The sequence below is a fragment of the Caloenas nicobarica genome, chromosome 2, assembly GCF_036013445.1.
Source record: "Caloenas nicobarica isolate bCalNic1 chromosome 2, bCalNic1.hap1, whole genome shotgun sequence".
Classification (NCBI taxonomy): Eukaryota; Metazoa; Chordata; class Aves; order Columbiformes; family Columbidae; genus Caloenas; species Caloenas nicobarica.
Genome location: NC_088246.1, coordinates 136,573,469 through 136,595,188, shown reverse-complemented (window position 1 = coordinate 136,595,188; position 21,720 = coordinate 136,573,469). Strand labels below are relative to the sequence as shown.

Below are 21,720 nucleotides of genomic sequence, written 5' to 3'. Positions count from 1 at the left end.
TACCTTAAAACAAAACTAGCAAAATTTTCCCTAAACTATGCAACAACTCTTCTATTGTCTTTCGCTCCATAGTCAGTCTACATGGAACTAAGCAGGTAGCAAACCTATTATTTTATTTACAGCTCTCCACAGTTTGCTAGTGTTTTTATTTGGCCAAAATGATGAATAGCTGCAATAAGCCCATGCTTAATATTCAATTTGAGTTTTTAAGTAGAAGATAACAGACAATAGAAAAAAGATTAAATTTAAAAGGCCTGTCACATGAAACCTTTTACCCAGAGTGACACTAATTTAATTGGCATAAAGACCAGATAAATTCAGTTTTTCAAGGTTGAAAACGGTGAGGCCGATGGAGAATAATTCACTTCGCATCAGCTAGAGTAAGGCTGAAGGGCAGCGATATTTTCCTGTGGCAGCTCAGCTCTGGCCCACAGGACAAATTAATAGTAAGGTCTGATGGCCCTTCGCTGGGATTTGAGAGCATGGAACTTTTCATATACAAATGCCATGACAGAGATGGCTCAAATCCATCTCTGGGAATGGTAGCACTGATTTGGCACAGGAGGGAGAGAGGTCTTAGGCAGAGATCTGGGAAAAATGTCAGTAGGCTTGGGAGAAGGTTGAATGGTTGGGGAAGGCTAGTAGGTTCCTTGGATGAAGGTAGTCACAAGAAGTGGAGGTTTTGGGTAGGCAAAATGCAGGAAAGGTTTGTGGTGTGGCAACCAAGTGTTTCTCTCCTTCTCTCCCTTCTGCTCTCATTTTGTCACTGTACCGCTGAGAAGATCCTGTCACAACATTCTTCACGTAGAATATTTTTACATAATAGGAAAATGTGGATTATCTTATAAAAATTATTGTAATTTTTTTTTTTTGCATTTTTTTTAAATTTAGTGTAACATCTGGGAGAATACTTCTCTTTTGAGAGAAGCAATTTTGCACATCAGTCAGCCTCTAAGAAATTCTTTTTTTCTGTTCTCTGTTCAGGTAACTTCAGTCTTGAAACTGAGCTCAGTTCTTTATTTTCCTTCAACTTTGCAAGAAGCAGTTTCAGCCCACATGGTCTAATATTTATCTGTGGGACCAGAGCATGAAAAAGTAGAAGCACATTTTTGAGTCTCATTAGTCTCACATGGCAGTGTAATCTATGCATTATTGTAAATTTTTATGGGTTGCTTATATTACCTTTTAAAAATATTTCATTGCTTCAGAAGCATCTGATACTGTTATCACATCTTTAATTTTCACCCTGAGAAACCCCAGTGGTTTTCATACAGAGTTTTACAGGGGAAGCTATCCAGACAGCTCTGCTACAGATGTTGCCTCTAACCTTAAAGTTAGAAATGCTTTGCATTTTCGCATGGTTTAGTTCAGTAGCATCCATTGCTACCAGGAAAACTGCAGGTTGTCTGTATGTTGCATGGCTGTCAGCCTCTGAAATGGGTATACACGTGGCTTTAGCTGCTACAAACATTCTCCAATTTGTCCTTCTTAACCATCTCTCCGCCAAAAGGTTACTGACCTCATGGCTGGGGTATGAGATGCAAACATAATTGTGGCTTTTAATAGTGCAGCCTGTTAGTACCACTGGCAAGCTTACAGGAGTCGATTTGCCTCCATTTCTAGTCTGAGTTTATTGCAAATGAGATCATCACAATTCAAGGGCATCCATGTGAATTAAGTCCCATGGGTGCTGGAGACTGCAGCAAGAGGTGGGGAGCGAATCTCCGCTTTCCCCACAGATCATTTGGGATCTCTCTGCACAGGCAAAAGGCATTTCTGTATGAAAGTACCGTTCATATGGAGGGGGAAAGAGCCAGTTCTGCACATGCAGAGACTCCTTACCTGGGACCACTGGCAAAGGTGTGGTAACAGATACTTGACCTTTGAGGTAGGAATAGCACCTAGAGGTATTAGAGGTGGATGGGCTGCGATAAGCTCTCAACAGAGGAAGGGGCTCAATTCCTTTTTCCCTTTGCCATTACTTAGTCTCCTTGAAGAAAGTTGATGGAATTCAAGTGTTGATCATCAAGGAAAGACATATACCCTTCCCTGCTATCTATTAAAATAACAGAAGAGGAATAGTACTGTAGAACCTTATCTGTAGGTATTGACCTTTATGGAATCAAACAGGTAAAGGAGGATGGGTTTAAAGCTTTTGGAAATCTTGATGTGGACCCTTCTTTATATCCATGATGTGGGTCTCTTTTTCCCTTTCTGAAATTCTGCTTGCAGATGTGGCAGCACAGGCAACAAAGAGACAACACGCTGTAGCTCCTGGTGTCAAGTGTCCTTCATTGTGACTGCTGATTTAATAGCCCAGGGATGCAAGACACCATGTGAGATCCTTAGAGGTCTGGGGTTTTATAAAGGCAGGTTCTAGTCCTCTTGGCTGTGAAGCAGTTGTCCTGCATGTGTACTGAAAAGTCTGTGAACTAACAACAATGAAAAGAACCCAAAATGGATGACCTAGGAGAAAAAATGTCTCTTCTGTTTTCCCAACTCATCTTACTTGGCTTTTTTCTTTTTCTGTTTTTAATTTTTTTAAATTAAGTTGAATGACAATATGTCTTTTGTAATAATATATTAAATAGATTATACTGTGAAAGCAACCAGCAGATCACTCCATCTACAGCCATAATTGTTCACACTTATGCATGCCAAGGGACAGACATAAGCTTTGGTCAGTGCTGAGGTATAAAACATAAAGCAGAAAATTAGCACAGATAATCACTGGCACTGAGATCAAGGTGTCTGTAGGGCTCTTAACCTCTTGAAAGTTATTCCTTAGCAACTCAACAACCTGTGTTACGGAGGCTGCAGGACACAGCTCACATAGTGTTGAATACCAAATACTCAGCAAGTTGGAAGCAGAGAAAGGTTTAAATGAGCCTGTGAACCGGTGGAGTCAGCGATTTCCTAACGGCACTGTAAACAGGCAGATTAATTACCCACAAACATATGCTATCTCTGCAATATTAACAACAGAGCTGGGTGCATGATGCTGCTATTAAAACAGAAGACAGTAAAGGCACTGTAATGCTCACACTGAAGCAAAGAAAACTCATCAATAAAGTGTATTTCTGTTAAGCAAAAGTCATGCTTCCTTTTTCTGACCAAGTATCACCAAGAGAATCTTGTACGAGTGGTCTCTTTAGCTTCACTTCACTTAACACTGTGCCTGCTTTAAGTTGTGTATGCCTGAAGAGTAAAGGATTCCCCAAAGACCATATTTTCAGATTGATGATGGTGTACATATTCAAATTTCCTATGCATATCAGCACTTGCACATGTGTAAATCAGGCAAATGCGAAATCATGCTTCTGCATCTTTGAAATAAGCCTATGGATGGTCTTTATTTATCTGATGACATTGTATATTGAAAATATATTATTACTGCATAATTTTGGTTTTGTTCTGTGTTCTATGCCCACAAAACATTTTTATAAACTAACAATCACATTATGTTTTAATTTACATAGCTCCAAACACTAGTGAGGGCAACTGATTTCAGTGGAGTTATTCTGACTTTTGAATAGTTAATGCAGAACAGAGCAGAAATAGCTTTTGTTATTTTCATGGCAACAAGAATTTCTGTCTTGCATGTGAGTCACTCTTGGCTAATATCTATTTTTCTTTCCATGGGTACAAAGATGTATTCGTAAATCATAAATGTTGACAAAATGGGCATAATGTATCTTAATTCAATTGACAGTGCTATCACTATTTACACTGTCAATTACTTCTCTGTTGTCAGGGCAGGATAAAAATAATAAATACAAAAGCAATATTCCCTCAATCAAACTCTTTTTTAGGAGGCACATATCAACCTAATTGTTGAGTCTAGTATTCCAGTCACTTGTAAAATCATTTCCCTTGTCATGTAAAAAGAATGCTAGAAATTGTTCCTGTTGAGTGCAAAAGAGAATCAATCTCAACTGATGTGATGTTAAAAGAAGGGAGTGGGTGAGGGTTACTAGATGATTTAGAGAACAAGCATCAGGTGGTGGAAACTTTCCCTGATAGAAAATCAGACCACAAAGGCTATCATGAGCTATTGAAAAAAAAAAAGGGGAGAGATTTCAGGCCTCTTTTCAGTGGATGGTTACCCACGCTCCCCAAAGACATGAATTAAATTGGTGGGCTGAATCCAACCCCTAATTTAGAGGTTATTTGATTTTAGTTAAGGCTGAGGATGCTAGTAGAAGTGGAAGGACTCTTCTGTTTTGCAGTTCAGTCTGTATATTCTGCAGAGAAAGGGAATAGTCTCCAGAGTCTGCTTTTTGCTGACATACTTACTGTCAAAAGGCAAATCTTGTCAGTGATTCCTTTAACGAATACATTCTTGGAGATTTATAGCAAAAAAAGAGAGAGCCAGAAGAGAAAAAGTAATTGCAGAAAAGTATTTAACTTTAATTTCCATAACAGAGTTATGAGGGCAAACAGGTACAGTTAAAACTGAAAAATAACCACCAAAATCCCCAATCACTTGTCCCAAAATACCAATTGAGTATAACCTACTATTTGTATATTTCAATTGCAGATCAATTTTCATAGTAATTTTGTAACTATGTTAACAAAAGTTTTATTCTAATTTGACATGTTCATTCAATTAATAAGTGCAAGATAGATTTTTTTTCTTCCTGAGTTGGGGAAGAAGTATGGAGCCAAGTTTTAAAAAGCACAGCAAGCAATGTATTACTGTAAACTGAGAATTTTTTTCTGCAAAACCGAGAAGTTTTTGGCAAATCTAATCTGAAGAGGTACAACCTGTCTGAGCAAGACATGCATACATAAAATAGCTGACATATAGTACTCCATTTTCCATTAAAGTATCTTTCTGCAGGCACTAGACAGAATTTATTTGCAATATGATTAGGCTGTATTTTTGTCTGTCTTCGGATACATCCCTTCTTTACTCTCATCTTCTCTCCTTAAAACTGTTTTCCCAATGAAATGTATTTTAGGAAAAGCCTTGAACTTTCTCTCCAATCTGAATTTTAGGCAAAACTTGGTCAAATATTAAAACTTGCATATATGCAATCAAGTAATTAAGTTTACTTATACTCTTTCCTGTAGATGATTAGGCAAAGCTTGTGAAACATGGGATAGTAGAGACATCAAGATTAATGTTCAGCCTCTGAGCTGATCTGGGAGCTGTTTATGGCAGCCAGACAGGAACAAGTGATGAAGGGATTTCAAGGCAAAGTTCAGCCCCAACACTTTTCAGTACAGCTGAGTGCTGTACTTACTGTGGCTACAGTGGCAGTCTATGCTTAACACTGTTAGCCTGATGGTTTTTAGAAACAGAGTAGTAGCTTTTCTATGTAAAGAAATCTGAATAAGTATATTTAATGTCTCCCTGGCTTTTCTCCTCCTGCTGTTAAACTATTTTTCTTGTCATATAAATTAATCTCCAATTACTTATGTTTCCTACAGAGACATATAGTAAGGTAATGAAAAAGCTTTCCAGTGTCCTAACCAGTGGCCGTACGATTACACAAGGTGTCCTTTAATTTTATTGAGTGACTGGGAAATTCTTCATGTCCAGATGGTATTTTTTTCTTAGTACAAGAGTAACGAGTCCTGGCTCTTAAAAATGTGTTTTAAATTCAGTGTATTCAAGGTACTACTGCCAAAAACCATACACATGTGAGTGATTCTCCAATATATTAGCAATATTGTATGCATTGCAGGAGTGTCATTTAACTTGGTTTGAAAAGTACAGAAGACTGTCATTGACAGGTGTAGGAATAAGAGATGGATTTAGGTTTTAAAGCATTTCTACAGCATTTCACTGAGCAGCAGATTGATAAATTAAAATCACAGTGGTAGCGTCGGAGCTGAAAGACTTAAGATTACAAACACAGATCTGTGAAAACTTTATGCACCCTTCAGAGTAGCTGTCTTAGAAGCACTGAAACAGAAAAGCACAGTTCAGAAAAGATTAATCAATACAATGTGACAGTGTCAGAGTTCATGTAAAGAAAAAAATCTTTCTAGAAAATTGCAGCACATGTTTTGCTCTCCTCTTTTCAAACTGTCAGAAGGCTTAAATGAAATTTAATTCTCTTCTCAATTATGCTAAGTTTACTGATGAAATTTAATTCTTTTGGATTGAGCAACTCAAGGTTCAAAGCAGCAAAATGGAGACATGAAAGAGACCATATTTGTCAATGTCCTGAATACGGCTTGTGGAGACAAGACATACTACTTCTTTTTCCAAGAGTGCACTTTGCATGTGAAGTTACAACATAAATGGAAATACTGTGAATCCAACAAAGCATTCTTGTATTCCTGACCCATTGTGCAATAATTTCCAAGGTAAATGGATATGGGATGTGCACCTGATACAAAGGGGATTCTTCTGTAACTGAGCACAGGACTAGACTGAATTCCAGTCTGGTGGAAGATGAGTGGAAAAGGCAGTTGTGCATCACACAACCACTTGTGTATCCTCTATAGCAGTGCTAACTATGCTGACCACACTTTCCTTGGCTTCTGACAAATCTGTGCCCCCTCCTAATAGTTTGGCGCTCTGGAAGGGCCTCTGTCCATTCACTTTCTGTATACACAATGAAGAAAACAAGATTTATTTACTATAAGGGAATAGAAAAGTCATAAACCAAAGGAATTCCTGAAATACCACTGGAAAGACCTTTTGATTGACAGTAGGGTATTCAAATGTCGCCACTCTGAACTACCTCACTGTAAAGCCAGAATAAAGCAGTTGAAATCAAGGGATCTGATATAATTATTTATCTTAAACATATTATTTATCTCAAACATTTCTCAGACAATGATCTGTGTATCCATGTTTTCTCTTCCATACAGATGAATTTCATAACATTTTAGAAATTAAGAAAATGACTGCACAAAAGAGGGCTTGGGGAGCTTTATGCTTCCATTATTGCCATTTTCTGTAGCATGTGCCTCTGTATCATGTGGTCACAGGCCCTGTCAGATTAGGGCTTTGCTTGCACTGGTATGCATCAAGGCTGGTAAACGTTTATAGAAAGCTGCATTTCAAGTGTTTTATCACTGTGGGAAATGCACATTAGAAGTCAACAATACAGACACATCTTAGCCTAAATTTGTTTTTTATAGTCTATTGAAGTCAGCAACCATAGCAATTTAGTGCTGAGAATTGCCTCCAGCATCTCTTCCCAAACCACAAGCCTCCGTGAAGGAATTAAAGCTGTTAAGATCTCTCTCTCTCTCTTCCCTCCTTCCCCCTCCCTTACCTTCTTGCTGAACTCCCCTCATACAATTTCTGCCTTCTACCAGCAAAACCACATTACCGTTACTCACCTTATATGACTTACATGAGTGGAATGTTATTTTTCTATGAATGCTCTACACAGCAAGACAGTTTTATAGCCTATAAAGTATCAGCCAGAACATGAAATACACCTAACTACTGACACGTAGGCAAGGTCTACTTGAAATCAAATCATATTTGACTTCAGATTTAAAGTGTAACCATGATTAATATGTGTGTATGTGAATAAAAACATTAGTTTTGTGAGGAAACAAAGCCTTATGCTCTATCTTTCAGGTTCCTCTATCTCTACCAAAGAAATGTGAACACTTTGACATAATACTGCTATATAAGACACACTAACAACCCTCAGTTCTGCTTCACTAACTTCACTGTCTCAGAAGATGTACCTTCCATTTCTATCCCATATTCTCTTGTACACCAAAAAAGGATAGATCTGCAGGATGAATTACATTATCTGAGAAATGCTTCAGTTTTCCTCCTTTACATATTGATCCTAATTTCTGTGAAGATGTTCGCTATTTTCAGGTAGTCAACAAATAGTCCACAGGAAAAATGCAGTCTGAAAGTTGGTAATTTTTCATTTTGACTATTTGTTGTTCATAGTGTGTCTGGAAACCTACCTGTAGTTTCTGTCCCTTGATTTAGATGGCAAGAGCATAAACAAGGCCATACCTTGTAGGTACTTTTTGGCAAATTATTGCTTTTGATAAAATTCCTAATTTGCTGGGACTTACAAGTACTTTCTGGTGGCTATCTGGGTGGTTATGAAAATGTTTGACAAAAGTAGCTACAGGACAATAGCTGATTCAGCCTCCCATCCTTACCCCTGAGAATACGAGCTACAAGACCCAAGTGTGATGGACTTCAGGAAGATTGTTTTTGTATAAAGCACTAGAGGCAATTGAAAAAAAAATAAAAACAATAAATATATATTTGTTGAAAATGGGTTTACTCTTTTTAAATTAAGCAAATACTCTAGTATTAGCTACAGAGTCACTACTGTAGCAATATAAACTGTCAGTTGCTGTTGACGCATGACAGATACACATATTTATACACATATTTAAGGCACATCCTCCAACTTTTAATTCTAGTCTAACATGTAGTTGAAAAGAAATTATTGTTTCTGAACAAAACTGACCCTTACATGAATTCAGAACCAAAGCTGAAGACTTTACAAACAAAAGTAATCAAAGCACAGTAATTAATCTGTTAGCAATAACACTCAGCATACTAGTGGCCGTAAAACTTGTGACCTAATTCTTATTTATTTTTGTGTACATCATCAGCAAAATTATTACAACATGTTACACCTGTGTGTACACCCCCACAGGGATGTGTATGGCTGATGTTGACAAAGTTGTACTTTGGCTTGCAGAACGATAAGAATTATAAGAACTCAGCTTGAGCCTGAGATTAAAAAAAATCACAGAATCACAGCCCAATGGATAACTGCAGATTAGTTTTGAACTGCAGCTTATAACTGAAACTAAAAAAGCCCCAAATAGAAACCAAAATGACCAAAATGAAGACCCAAACCTCACTTTGGGCCAAATAGAGGCTATTGAATATGACCCTAAATACCCTAAACATCATCCTGCTTCTTTTCAAATTAAGGTGTGTAAAGGCATTATACCAATGTAGTTGAAAAGTGGTCTGTAAATGAGGTCAGATCTCAAAATAAGCTACATTGGTAGAAGATAAACTATTATATGATTCATTTTACTAGTTGAAAATTTGCATAGTATCAGGACATATTCTGATTTTGTTTTATTTTGAATGAGGGGTAAATGGCAGCATGCTAATATGCAGCTGGACAATCCAATAAGGCAAGATGTGTTGTTGTTCCTTAGTACCACGCACAAGACCATTGACAGACCAGCTCTAAAGACAATGTCTCCTAGCTTGAAGCTTAATATCTGTTAAAAAACCTCTAGCAAATATGAGAGAGAAGTAGGAGTTCCAATTTGCTCTGCGTCAGCAACGCTTCTCTCTGATGTGCCTTTTTCTCCACTGCCTCCTCTTAACAAACTTCACACCCTGGGAGGGGCCATTCTCCCGATTTCGCAGAGGAGAATCAGAGGCTGAAGGTATCACTGCACATGCAATGTGTCCAACACATAATGCGGGTCTCTTGCCTATTCATAGAGCTGCAAGGGACTTCTAGAAGGCGTCTGGTCCAGCTGCCTGTCCCAGGGGGAACTGTATCCAGGGCTAGACCAGGTCGGCCATGGCTTTACTTAGCTGAGACTTGGAAACTTCAGTGGATGGAGACTTTACAGGCTCTCTGGAGGACATCTTCCATTTCTTCCCTGATCTCACCTTTGGTGATGCAGCTCTCTGTGGGACACAATGCTTCAGTGAAGTTGTGGAGTCTCCTTCTCTGGAGACATTCAAAACCCGCTTGGACGCCTTCCTGTGCAACCTCACCTAGGTGTTCCTGCTCTGGCAGGGGGATTGGATTAGATGATCTTTCGAGGTCCCTTCTAATCCCTAACGTTCTGTGATTCTGTGTGGAATTATGATAGATTAAAAAGGTATAGAATCAAGAAAAAAAATCTTTCCCTCTTCCTATCACTATTCACGGTAGAAATCTTCATCCTTAGGGTTGTACATTCCCCTTCAGCACAAAACCTGGAACAGGGAAGTGAAAGGATGGTCCCATTTAAACTCAGAGAGGGTACATACATACTGTCATGAGAACACATGGATAGAAGGGAAGACATGTCCCTTTTTCTCTTTGCTGCCCCACCATTCTATTCTAGCACAAGTGCAAGTAGTATGTCAGGTAGATTAACCAATCTCAGATTTCACTTGAAAAAGATTAGACTCATTTCAAAGGTGGAATCAGAGGGATCAGTCATCAGATCCTCTCCAAATGTTTGTACAAGCCCTAGCACCCTAAGAACTTATCTTAAGAAGAGTTTCAGTTGTTACTGTCATACAAAAGTAGTAGGAGCTACACAGGCAGAATAACAATGGACAAATACAGATTGACTGACTTGAACAGCATTATAGGGAATTTGAAATTCAAAACATCGAAATTCAAAACATCAAACTTCAAAATTGTTATATGTTTCAATATATTTATTGTGGGGAAGATATTGAATTAAAACTTCTTTGCAATGTTCTGGAAACCCATGAAAATAAAGTAAGTCTTTTGTATGCCAATAGGCATACAAAGGAAGAAAAAATGTCTCGATTTTCAGAGGTGGTGTGAGTAGGGAGCTAGGTCTCATTTGTGAAATTGCTTCACATGCCTGTTAGCCTGCCACAGTAAGCTGTGCATATTCACAGAAGCCCACAGAGACTGGTGGATCAAGACGTTATGTTGAAACCCCAGAAATGGGAAATAGGAACATGGTGCTAACACAGACCTCTCCAAACACTGTTTTCTATAACTCCTGGATCAGTGACTACTGTTTGGGCAAAACCCAGTGAGTCTGAAGTAAATAGTGTGTAAAATACCTCCCTTTTTTCTTCTTTGTGTAATCCATTTCTATCCTCATGGCCCTGCATCCCTGTTTATTTCCTTTCAGTTCCCTCCCCCCACCACCACCCAGAATGTTTCAGCCTCCTGACTTTCTTTCAGAAACATTCTCTTGCACAGCATTTTCCGTCCTCTAAAGAACATCGTCTCTTGTACATAGGTGAGACTACAGATATTCAGTTCTGAGGAATTGTTCGTCATTAGCCCAGAACATAAATGACTTACATATCTATTGTTTTCCTAGAATTACTAATGAAAGGGTACTCTTAAATGACAGAAATAACAGAGAGTAAATTAAAGGGAAAAGCAAATAGAATAAACGCAAGAGAAAAAAAAAGTGGTCTCATGCTCTATTGCCTTTCTCAATTATGAAGCATATTGTTAGTGATGTCATTAACGTCAAAGGGGGGAAAAAAAATTTATTAAGGTGCATATTTGTTGAGTTTGTTGCTAATAAAAGTTAATAGAATCAGGAAAAGACTTTCTTTTTGCTGTATGTATTAGTCTTTTTTCTATGCAATATATATTTTTCTCTGTGTGTGAAAGTGGAAGTAGTGTAGAATGAAAAAGATCAGGAAAATAGAGGAACCATCAAATAATTATTTAGATGGTAGATGAATAGAAAAATACATAAATTGGGATCTTTAAACACTGAGTAACAGCACAAAAAAACCTGGTAAGTGCAGTAACAGGAATAGACCGACATTATTATTACTGTGGCTTTGTAATCTCTTCTTCAGAGATATCTTCAAACAGAAATAAACTTTTTATAAATTTATGAAACAGTGATATTCATCCACTGTTTCAGAGTCTTATAATAATGGAAAGCAGGCAATTATAGAAATGCTTAATCTTTGTGGTGTTTGGTAAATTGTTGTAAGAGAAATGTATCAGTAATACTGCTTGAAATTAAACTGCATAGAGCATCTTCCACATGCAGATGCCCAGCTTTCCATATGTGCTATCATCCTCCAAATCCCTCCTGTCCCTCTGGGGACCACCCTGGCAGCCTCACCATGCACAGAGCTCTTGCAGTCCCCTGACTTCTGCTTCTGACACCAGGCTAAACCTCACATACTTAGAGAGTTGGTTGTTTTGGAGGGTATTCTCTGCAAATGCACAAGACTTGCTCCTGCCTATCAAGTCACAGAGTCTGAGTGGTTTTAAGCATAAGGAGTTACTGCCTGTCTCTAAACAATGAGTTTACATAATTGTTAAGTGTGTTCAGTCATCCCACGTTTTTCATCAAAACACAGCTCCTGAATACCTGATGTGAATTTGAATGAGTTACAAAATTATATTTAGGTTGGTATTTTTATTAATTTCATATTAATAGTGCAAAATGCATCCAGTATGTCATCTTTTTATGTTTTTCCTCTGCTGAAGGAAAAGTAATTTTCTTAGTTATCTCTTTTCAAAAGCTGGATGGGAACAGTAGGAATAGTGTCTGTGTCCTGGTTTTGTTAAAAACAAGACCAGTCCTCTTTTAGTGATTTTTCCTTTCAGCTAAGTTCTTCTAAGTACCTTCTAAGTAACTGCATGTTTTTTTGGACACTGTGCTCCGAAGCTGAGAAGATGACCAATGGAATGCATAAGAGGCCCATGTTTAGATATATTGCTATAACAACCAAGCATTCTGATAAAATTCTGCCACCTCCACCGTGTGAGGCGCGTATTTCAAAGGAGAGGCAGACAGAACAGGTGATTAAAACTGACCAACTGAGTATTCCATCCCATACGTGTTATATACCATATAAAAGTGGGACATCACGAGGGTCTCGGGCTCTTTGACCATGGCCGGCACCTGAAGAGGACCCTGCCAGTTGTGCCTGCAAATCCGAGGCCTGATTCCAGATCCTGCATCCCTGAATGCAGTTCCAGTTTGCTGTGAAGTCCTGCCCAGGACTTCCAGGTGCCTGCCCTGCAGCTGCTGGAGCGACACCAGCTCCGCGCTGGAGGGGGAAACGCCGCTCTGCCCCAGACATTCAAGACTGGTTTTGTATATTTTGTATATATTCTCTATTTATTAGTAGCATCAGTAAAGTGTTTAAAACTTTTTTTCCAACTTAAAAGTCTCTCTCCCTTTTCCTTCCTTATCACCTTTTCCTAAGTGGAGAGGGTGGGGGGGGATTAACAGAGAGCATCTGACATGGTTTATTGCCACCTTGCATTAAACCTTGACAGATTTATTGGTGGCCCATATGGGGAAAAATAAGAGAAACTGTGACAGTCTGCTCCTTCCACTGGTGCTATCTGATAATCAGGATGGAGGATGAGTATTATGGCATTTGTTGTACAGAAGATGACATGTGGCTACATTCTGTTTTGCGCCTTATAACTTAGTGCATGCAAAAAAACCCCACGCAAAAACACACACAAAATGAACTTTGGATTGAAAGAACCTGCATAGTTTGGAAGCAGACTCAATATTCTCCTAAGAGAGTCTGCAAGAACTAGGGTTTTTTATTTTTTTATTTTTTTAACTATCTCACTTCTTCAGAATGGGATCCTTCAAACTGGTGTTTGAGTGCAGGATTTCCTACACATCTTCTGCAAAATGGCCTTATGGGAAAGAAAACACTACTGAGCAAGAGGAAGAAATATGGATGACAAAATCCAGTTGTCAGACATTTCTCAGAATAATTCTGCCAGAAGAAAATCAGGTGGTTTTATTTTATTTTATTTTATTTTATTTTATTTTATTTTATTTTATTTTATTTTATTTTATTTTAATGTTAGATGCACTTCCTAAAGCTGGGTCCATCATAATTCCTCTATCTCTTCTAGAAGTAAGTACCTGTGGCTCGAAAGGTACTGTGATTATGCTTCAATTTGAAAAAAACATGGCTTTTCTATTGTCATACACTTTCTAGAAATAGGACCTCAGTGAGGAAAGTAGTAGTTCATACAGATCTCCTGTCTTTTTACTGAGAATGTCAAAAAATGCAGCAATTAGTGCCAACTTCACTTGTATCTCTCTTTGTTCTCTCACAACAGACAACTATTCATCATGTAATAAATGCATACAATGCATTTGTTTCGTGGCTCTCTCTGGGTTTTCCGCCTAAATTTATACTGTTTATAGTAAACAACCAATCTTAAAAAAAGAAAAGAAGAGTGAAAAAGCAGTTTGCATTGTATTTTTTTTAACATCTACACAAAAGATAGACAAATAGATTGAATCTCAGCTGACAAGCAGATGTATAAAACACATGCATTTTCACAGACAAACTCACTGAAGAGCTATTGCCTTCTTATCCAGAAGTAATCCCATTCTCTGCAGCTGGCAGTAGATGAATCTAAGTTCTCACTAGCCTCAGAGAAAATCAGCTCTGTTTCTTACTCTCCTTGTCTCTTCTGAATTCAACAATATGGGACATATTATTAAATGACACCTAACAAAGAAGACAAAAATTTGTAGAAGTTTGACAAATTCATTAGTTACTGTGATGGATTTCCTTCCACTGCATGTGTTAAACAGCGGATGATACTCTGAAAGTTACATACAATTACAGTTAGATATAAACAAGAATTAATGCAAAGAATTTCTACAGTGTGAAAAGGTTACAAAATAATTATGGTCTCTCTTGGCTGTGTAATACTATCACAGGTTTTAAAAGATGCTGCAATGGCTGTGTCTTACAAAATGAGTTTTGAATATTAGGGCTCAGACCGATTATAAATCTGCATGCAGTATTATCTGCAATTTATCAAGGGCTAAACTTATACATGCAGATAGTTATCATGAATCAGCTGCCATGAAATAGCTGGGTGAATGATGAGTGGCTGGATTAGAAATTTAATAATCTAGAGAGAACAATAATTTTGTTCAGGGGACAATCGTTATAGAGAACAAAATGCCAAATGTGAATTGTTAAAAGTTGTTGGCATTTTAAAAAATTTTCATGTTAAAAAATATTATACATCCTTTGCCACAAAGAAGAATTAACATGAGATGGCTCATAGTTTGTCATTTTTGCATTATCCATTTTTTTTAACCTCTTGACCTGCCTCGTCTTTCTAGGTCTGAATCTTTCAAAGACTTCTGTGTGAAGATAATTTGATACACCGTGAGTAGTCTTCACTTTGGTGGAATCAGTTTCTAAAACTAAATGCACATTCAAAGCTTTACCAGAACTGTTGCCTCTGATGGTAAAGTCTTCCGGGCATTCTGGCTATTTGCACTTCTTTTTTATTCCAACCCTACATGAACATGAACCCTACATAACATGAAGGGGAAAGAAAGTCCAGACAACTCTGTCTTGCTCAGCTTGAATTAGGACACAAAACTCCAGAAGTGTGGAAATAACATCCTTTGCCTCTGTGGGGTAACACTCACTGTTCAGCACATTAAGAGATATTTCAGCCTTGCCTAGGGGATTTTATTTTCACCTCTAAGAGACAAAGGATGACAACATGTATCTCAAATTCAGCTTTGTATTCTAATCCAAAATGATAACATTGAATTCAGATACTCTTATATGAATGGATCACACACTTGATGTGATCCTGACTGCTACCATTAGACACTTGCATTGAAGAGGTTGCCATTACTTCAGTGCCAAATTATGCCCCTGTCTTGCACAGGGAGTGAAGGAGTGTGGATTCTTCTCTGCTATAAACTTTGCCTAGAAAGAAGGATAAATTGAATTTCCTTTACCACAGCAGTACAAGAGCTGTTCTCTCCCTGCATTTGAGACACAAACCACAAAAGCAAGAGGTGGGGTCTGCTTGTTTCTGTAGTTGGCTGCTTTCTGAGAGAGGAGCAACAATGCACTGTTTTAAGAATCAATTTTTCTTTACAGGTAGGCTGCAGCCCTGCACATACCTGCAGAGCTCAACAAAATGCAGCTGTCTTGAACTCTTAGGCTGCCACACTTCATGTTCCCTTCCTCTCCCAATAGAATTAACAACAGAAAAGAACCAAGAAGTCATCAGCTTAGCACAGCAAAGTGAAAAAGCATAATTAGCCCCTACAGGCAGTATAATATAAATGTGGAAACAAACCTCTGTCGCAGAAGGGAGATGAGCGCAAGTCTGGTGTGCAGGACCAAGTCATCTGTAGGCAACCTAACGTAATTTAGACACGTGTTTTGACCAATTCTGGCTGCAAAAGGCGTTAAGGACACCCACGTGTTAGTCTAATTGAGGCTGAGTCAGCATTTCTTCTGCAAACACTGTATTTTAAAAGCCTGGTGACTGCAGCCGTTAGTCTGGGTTAAAGCCTTGGATACAGGTCTTGGCACAAGAGCTCATCCTCTGAACAAATAAACCTCCTGATTACTGAGGGACTAGGAAGAGCATCTCTCTGACTGCTGGCACAGGCCCCTCCTCAGACCATGGTGCTCTAACCTCTGCCTGAAGCCCTCCTTTGAGGTGGACGAAATACAACAGTAAAAGGCAAAAGTAGCACAGAGGCAGGGATTAATTTTTACATTTTTTATCCTTATTACTGTGAAGTTGCAAAGAAGAATTCAAGTACATTACAGGCAAACTTCTGGGAAGTTCCGGGAAGAAGCTCTGTCTATTTGTTGATAAAAGACTTTCCGAGAGGAATCCAGTTTAGCAACAAAGTCGCACACAACAGCTATGCGGAGATAATGCTTGTTAACACAGTGGCCACCACCCCACTCATCTGGAGACAAACACAAATCAAAACTATAAAACATAACACTTCCTCTTAGGTAGTCATCTTCAACTATCCTAAAATTTGCAGCAAAATTCTTAAGACCATGACAGCAACTACAAAAGCAGGATTTATTATTTTACTGTAATTACTATTAATATAATTGCTGCCATTGTATTTTCTTTGCTTCCTAGGTTTTTATACTTTCAAGTTTGCGCCTCAGCCACAATGGCATTCAACTTCTTTTTCAATCTAAAGTTGAGATATTCAAGTAATCAATTCTTTATGACAGTGGAGGCCTAAAAAAGCAACTCAATAGTGCAAGTTACAAAGTGGAGTAATGAGAGGTAAATAACAGAAGTGACTGAATTTGGTGATGAATTTGGACTTTTCAAAGCATGCAAACCAAGAGACAACCCTCCATCACCACCATTTGACCAGAATTTAACTTATTCTTCAATAAGTTTGAGTTGGTAGAAAGTAGAAATGGCAAGAAATTAATTCAAACAAACCAAAGTTACCTTAGAAATTAGAACATATCTCAATCTTGCTTAGTCTCTTTTGTTAAGTTTCTTTGTTCATAACTGATACAGCAATTTGGAAGCTATTGATTATTACATGGTAGAATTAACACTTAAATGGCTACTTAGCATGAGTTCTTTTGTCTTCAGTTTGTGTTCTTGGTAGCATGAAGTACAGTGTTGTGAACAAACAAAAATGAGAATGAAGAGATGTAAAGAATATACAAATCTGAAGGAGAACAAAATGGCAGTGAGAATGTTAGGGAACTTAGGGAACATTAGGGAAAGATTTAAAGAAAGAAGCTAAGAGGAAAACAGCGCATGAAAAATGAACTTCAGACTCAGAAGTAAAATACAGATACTTACCTTTAATATATATAATGGTCTACATTTTATAAAAGAATGGTAGTTTTTTTTTCAGAGTATGTCACATTTAAAAATAAGTTTTAGAAAGGTGAGCTAATTTTAATATATAGACCACATGACTAAGTGGCTATGAGACTATGAAGTCAATAGCTATAATATAAAAATCAGTGTACATGAGATCTAGAATTAGGCTAAAATGTGATATTTTTCTATTTTATGAATTTGATTTTTTTCCTGTTATTGAAGTATCATAAAAATTTATTTAAAACAAAGTATTACTTATTTGTTCATGGGCTTAGACAAGTAGTATAGGCAATATTTGAAATGGTTTCTGACTGAAACAAAATAATAAAACAGCTACCATTCAGTGCAACATTTAACTCCTACATGTCTTTTAGTATAAATTTTTGTTGCTCAGTAGAGGTAAAACATACTTTGTAGTTTTTTTTTCAGAAGGAAGAGATCCACAAGTTTTGACTTTATTGACTGTAAATTACTTTTTCTAAGCTTAGGTACAGTAAATAACATGATGTTGGATCAGAATGCTTATGCTCAATGTAATATTGTATATCACATTTTATAATAGTTGAAGATATAAAGATCTATGGAAATATAAATAGTCCTACTTACCCAACGGACAGGAAAGGCTCCTTTGATTCAAGTCTGTCAAGTAAATAACAGAAGTTTTAAATCTACATATATTTATTGTTTTTTCAGAACATTTATATTATGAATTTAATACAGCTACTCTCAGTATCAAATTTCTTTGATATGCAATACATAATACGACAACAATAGAAGAGTCTGATCCATTATGCTAGGAATCTGACCTGAAAAAAATCCCATTTTTCTAACTGAACTTTGGTTTAGAAATCAAACATTTACAGAGCAGCACACTGAGGCCCTTTAAATTTCACAGATTCACATGACTTGTGAAGATATTTACATGGAGATGCCAGAGTGAAGTAGGAACACTTAGTTCCTTTTTTACTTTTTTTTTTAAACTTTAAACATAAAATTTATTATAGGTGTAAGAACTTTCCCGATTTGAGGGTTTCCACACGCATTTTGTTTACTTTTCAACATCCTCTATTCATGTGGCATGGTCACTTCTTCATTGTGAGAACTTCTAGCCCATCTACCACAATCAGCCTTGCCCTGGAAATGGATGCCACTAGTTTGATAGATCCAGAATCATGCCCAGTTCTAAAACCAGTTGTTAAAAGTGTTGTTCTCCAAATCCCTGCTGTTGCTGCTTTCTCTGTGAGGAGCTGTCCCGCTTGCATACTGGCAGGAGACTCTTCTACTAGTAGTTTCCAAACAACCAGAATATATTTTAAAATCCTCATCTATGTTATTGCACTGTATTTCTGCTCCAGTACCTGCTACTGGCTGCCCTTAGCTTTGTAGTGTGTCCTGGCTGCAACGAGTTTACTAGTATCAGCTCCTTGTGAGGACCATTAGCATATCATTTTAGGGTCCTTTATAAGCATATTTAAAGAAAAGTTACAACTCAATTATTTTGAGAGGTTGCATGATATGCAAATGACGCAAAAGTTCTGTTGGGCTAATTTCCATTGAGAGTACTGTGTTAAGAGAACAGCGAATAAGAACCCCAGGTACTTAATGTCTCTTCGTTGACTTTCAGAAAAGTGTTTCTAACAAAGCGAAGTATGTCACATTCAGAACTGAATGTTTCATTTGCGATGAACCCTCATATCCAAAATCAATTCAGTTGCACAACAAAATATCTGAAATAGAACTGTAAACAACAGGACTAATTGAAAACAGAAGGACTGTAAATAATTTGTCAATGTCTTAAGAATGAACATTTTCTGTAAATCTTTTGTAGAAAAAAAGCCAAGTACCTCTGCAGACATGATTCATTTAGCAAAGATTTTGTCCAAAAAGCTCACAAACTAATAGACCACTTTGGTTTGGCCATTTGTCCAGAAAAGTATTTACAAAAGGTGAACTTGTCACTGTGCTTTTGAAAGGATTATATGATTTTGTTTTAACTGAAAAATACTGCAAAAGCCTTTGCTTCTCAGAAAGAAGTTTTCCAAAATCACTAACGGAAATAACTTAGGAGCCTGTCTTCATTCACAGGTCTGGTTCCAATGTGCTTTAAACCTGGTCTCCTGGGTTTAGGTTTCCAGTAGTGGCAAGGACAACTTGCACAAGGCTTGAGGAGAGGCCAAAATGTATCAAAACATAGTAACTTTTCTGTTGTCCTCATGGCTCTACCTGACCTTCCCATTTCTTTCTGGGATTGTGATCCACATGGAAGTGAGGGAATGGAAGAGGGAATCACTGATGGACTTGTGTGTACCTGGAAGCACATTGTAGGCCCAAATCTGGGTCTCCCCATGCTCAGGCGGATGCTTCTCTACAGCAGTCCAAGTGCTGTCATGAATGGTTTCCCTCCCAGACTGCCAGTGCTGCACTCCAAATCCCTTAGAGCACCAAGAAAACGCTTCACTTGGGAACCTCTGTGCTTAAGTAGTACTGCCAGAGAGCAATAAAGCGATGGGGCCCATCACCTGGGTGGTTGCATCCTTCTCCTGCAGGCTTTGTGCAGCCACCATACCAGCTTCATGGACCAGCTGTTCCTGCTGTGGATCACACTGTTTCAGGAAAACATCTGCACCAGCTTTGCAGCTTCTCTCTGCTGTATGAGGAAAAGCCCAACTAGTGTTACGCTTTTGTTTCCTGTTTTTCTGCTTGATGAAATGAGATCTGGGAAGTACTCAGCGTTTGGCTCAAGAGAATAATGAGCAAAGAATGAAAGCTTCAACACATTTACATACTTCATAACACAGAAATTTTGTTACGAAGAGGCACCTGGCACTATCCTGATGGAGGACATTCTGGTGGATTTTACTTGCAAATGAAAAGTGTGTAATAGAATGCCCTGTGGACAAAATACTGCAATTAAAAATCTATTTTAAATCCATTCTCGGGATGGAATTCAATTTGATTTAAATAGTGTTGCCCTAGGTTTGACCCCTCTCTAGTATATTTGACTAAATGGTTTTAGATAATTTCCTGCATTACTTTAAATTAGTTCAAGTGTTCCTCATAGTAAAGGAATACAATTATATGTTGGCCTTTTATTTAAATTGGTAATTCAATATATGGCAAATTAATATAAAGGTTTTAAAACTGCAACACCATATAAAATAACATCCTATATCATCTTTACTGCTGACATTTATCAATATATATTATAGATTTTTTTGCCTTACTTTTCTAGCCTGCAGTACACCAAATTCTCAGGAGTTTTGAGAAAGTCTTTCATAATTAAATATGAAATCTCAAAAAGAGCAAACCTGATAAGCTCTGAGAAGGTCTGTCGTACACCTTCAGGAAAAATGTTGAAACAGAAATTTTACTTCTTGCAAAAATTTATTGAGTGTGCAAGAAATACTAGTTCATACAATAAACGAAGGGAATTATGTTTTAATTACGTAGGAAGGGTAACGAAGCAGGAGTGATCAGAATCTTTCCTTCCTTCCTTCCTTCCTTCCTTCCTTCCTTCCTTCCTTCCTTCCTTCCTTCCTTCCTTCCCTCCTTCCTTCCTTCCTTCCCTCCCTCCTTCCTCCCTCCTTCCTTCCTTCCTTCCTTCCTTCCTGAAATTGTTTTCCCATCAGCAAATTTCAGTTTGTCAAAATGCCAAGGCAATAAATCAGCTTGAACAGGGAGAGGGCAGGCTAATTGGTTGCATGCCTGGGACACAACATACTGAGGTTGTGTTTCCCTTTGATTCGGGGCTGAGATTTTCTGAAAGGTCTGACTTTCTTATCTACATATAATGGATACATTTTTGCAGGAGGAAAAGGTATTTTTACACTAAGTATACTGTTCAAGTAAAATCAGTCACTGTAAACCAAGCAGGCATAGGCAATCGATTCATACCCATTGACATACTACAGTATTGTCACACTTTGTGTTTAAAATAAAGAGCCTATAAATTTCTCATTTAGTATTTAATCCCTTGTAACCTGTATTGGAGAGATGTTTTACAAGACCTCATTAACATAATTGTGCATGTCATGATTTTCTTTGCTGCTAAGTTCGCTCATATTAATGCCAAATATCTAATTCCCATCTTTGACACAGACTGAATATGAAGATGGACAAATTTTTCGTGGTTTGCAGACAAATGGGGACATGTGAATTCCACTATGACTTGTAAACAAATCATTTAAGGGCAGGAAGATCCCAAAGAAAACTCCACTTTTCTTGCATAATTGTCCTATTAAGATTACAGGCAAGATGGCTTTTTATATCTGAGGCCTGACCCAAGATACATAAACCAAAATAATTTCTTCGTAAAGAATCCTCACCTCTCCTTCCCAAAATCTATTTACAGGACAAAGTGGATAACTCTTCTAACAATATCAGCATGGTACACAAGCAAATGGAATTTAGC

General features: G+C 37.7%; 1 protein-coding gene across 1 annotated transcript in view; it reads right to left on the bottom strand.

The window, feature by feature from the left end:
- RALYL (RALY RNA binding protein like) overlaps positions 1 to 21,720 on the bottom strand; it is a 180,201-nt gene that overhangs the window by 37,285 nt on the left and 121,196 nt on the right. Inside the window, exon 3 of the mRNA XM_065628790.1 lies at positions 17,916 to 17,948. Coding sequence (XP_065484862.1) covers positions 17,916 to 17,948 — 33 coding nt within the window. The remainder of the gene's footprint in view (positions 1 to 17,915; positions 17,949 to 21,720) is intronic.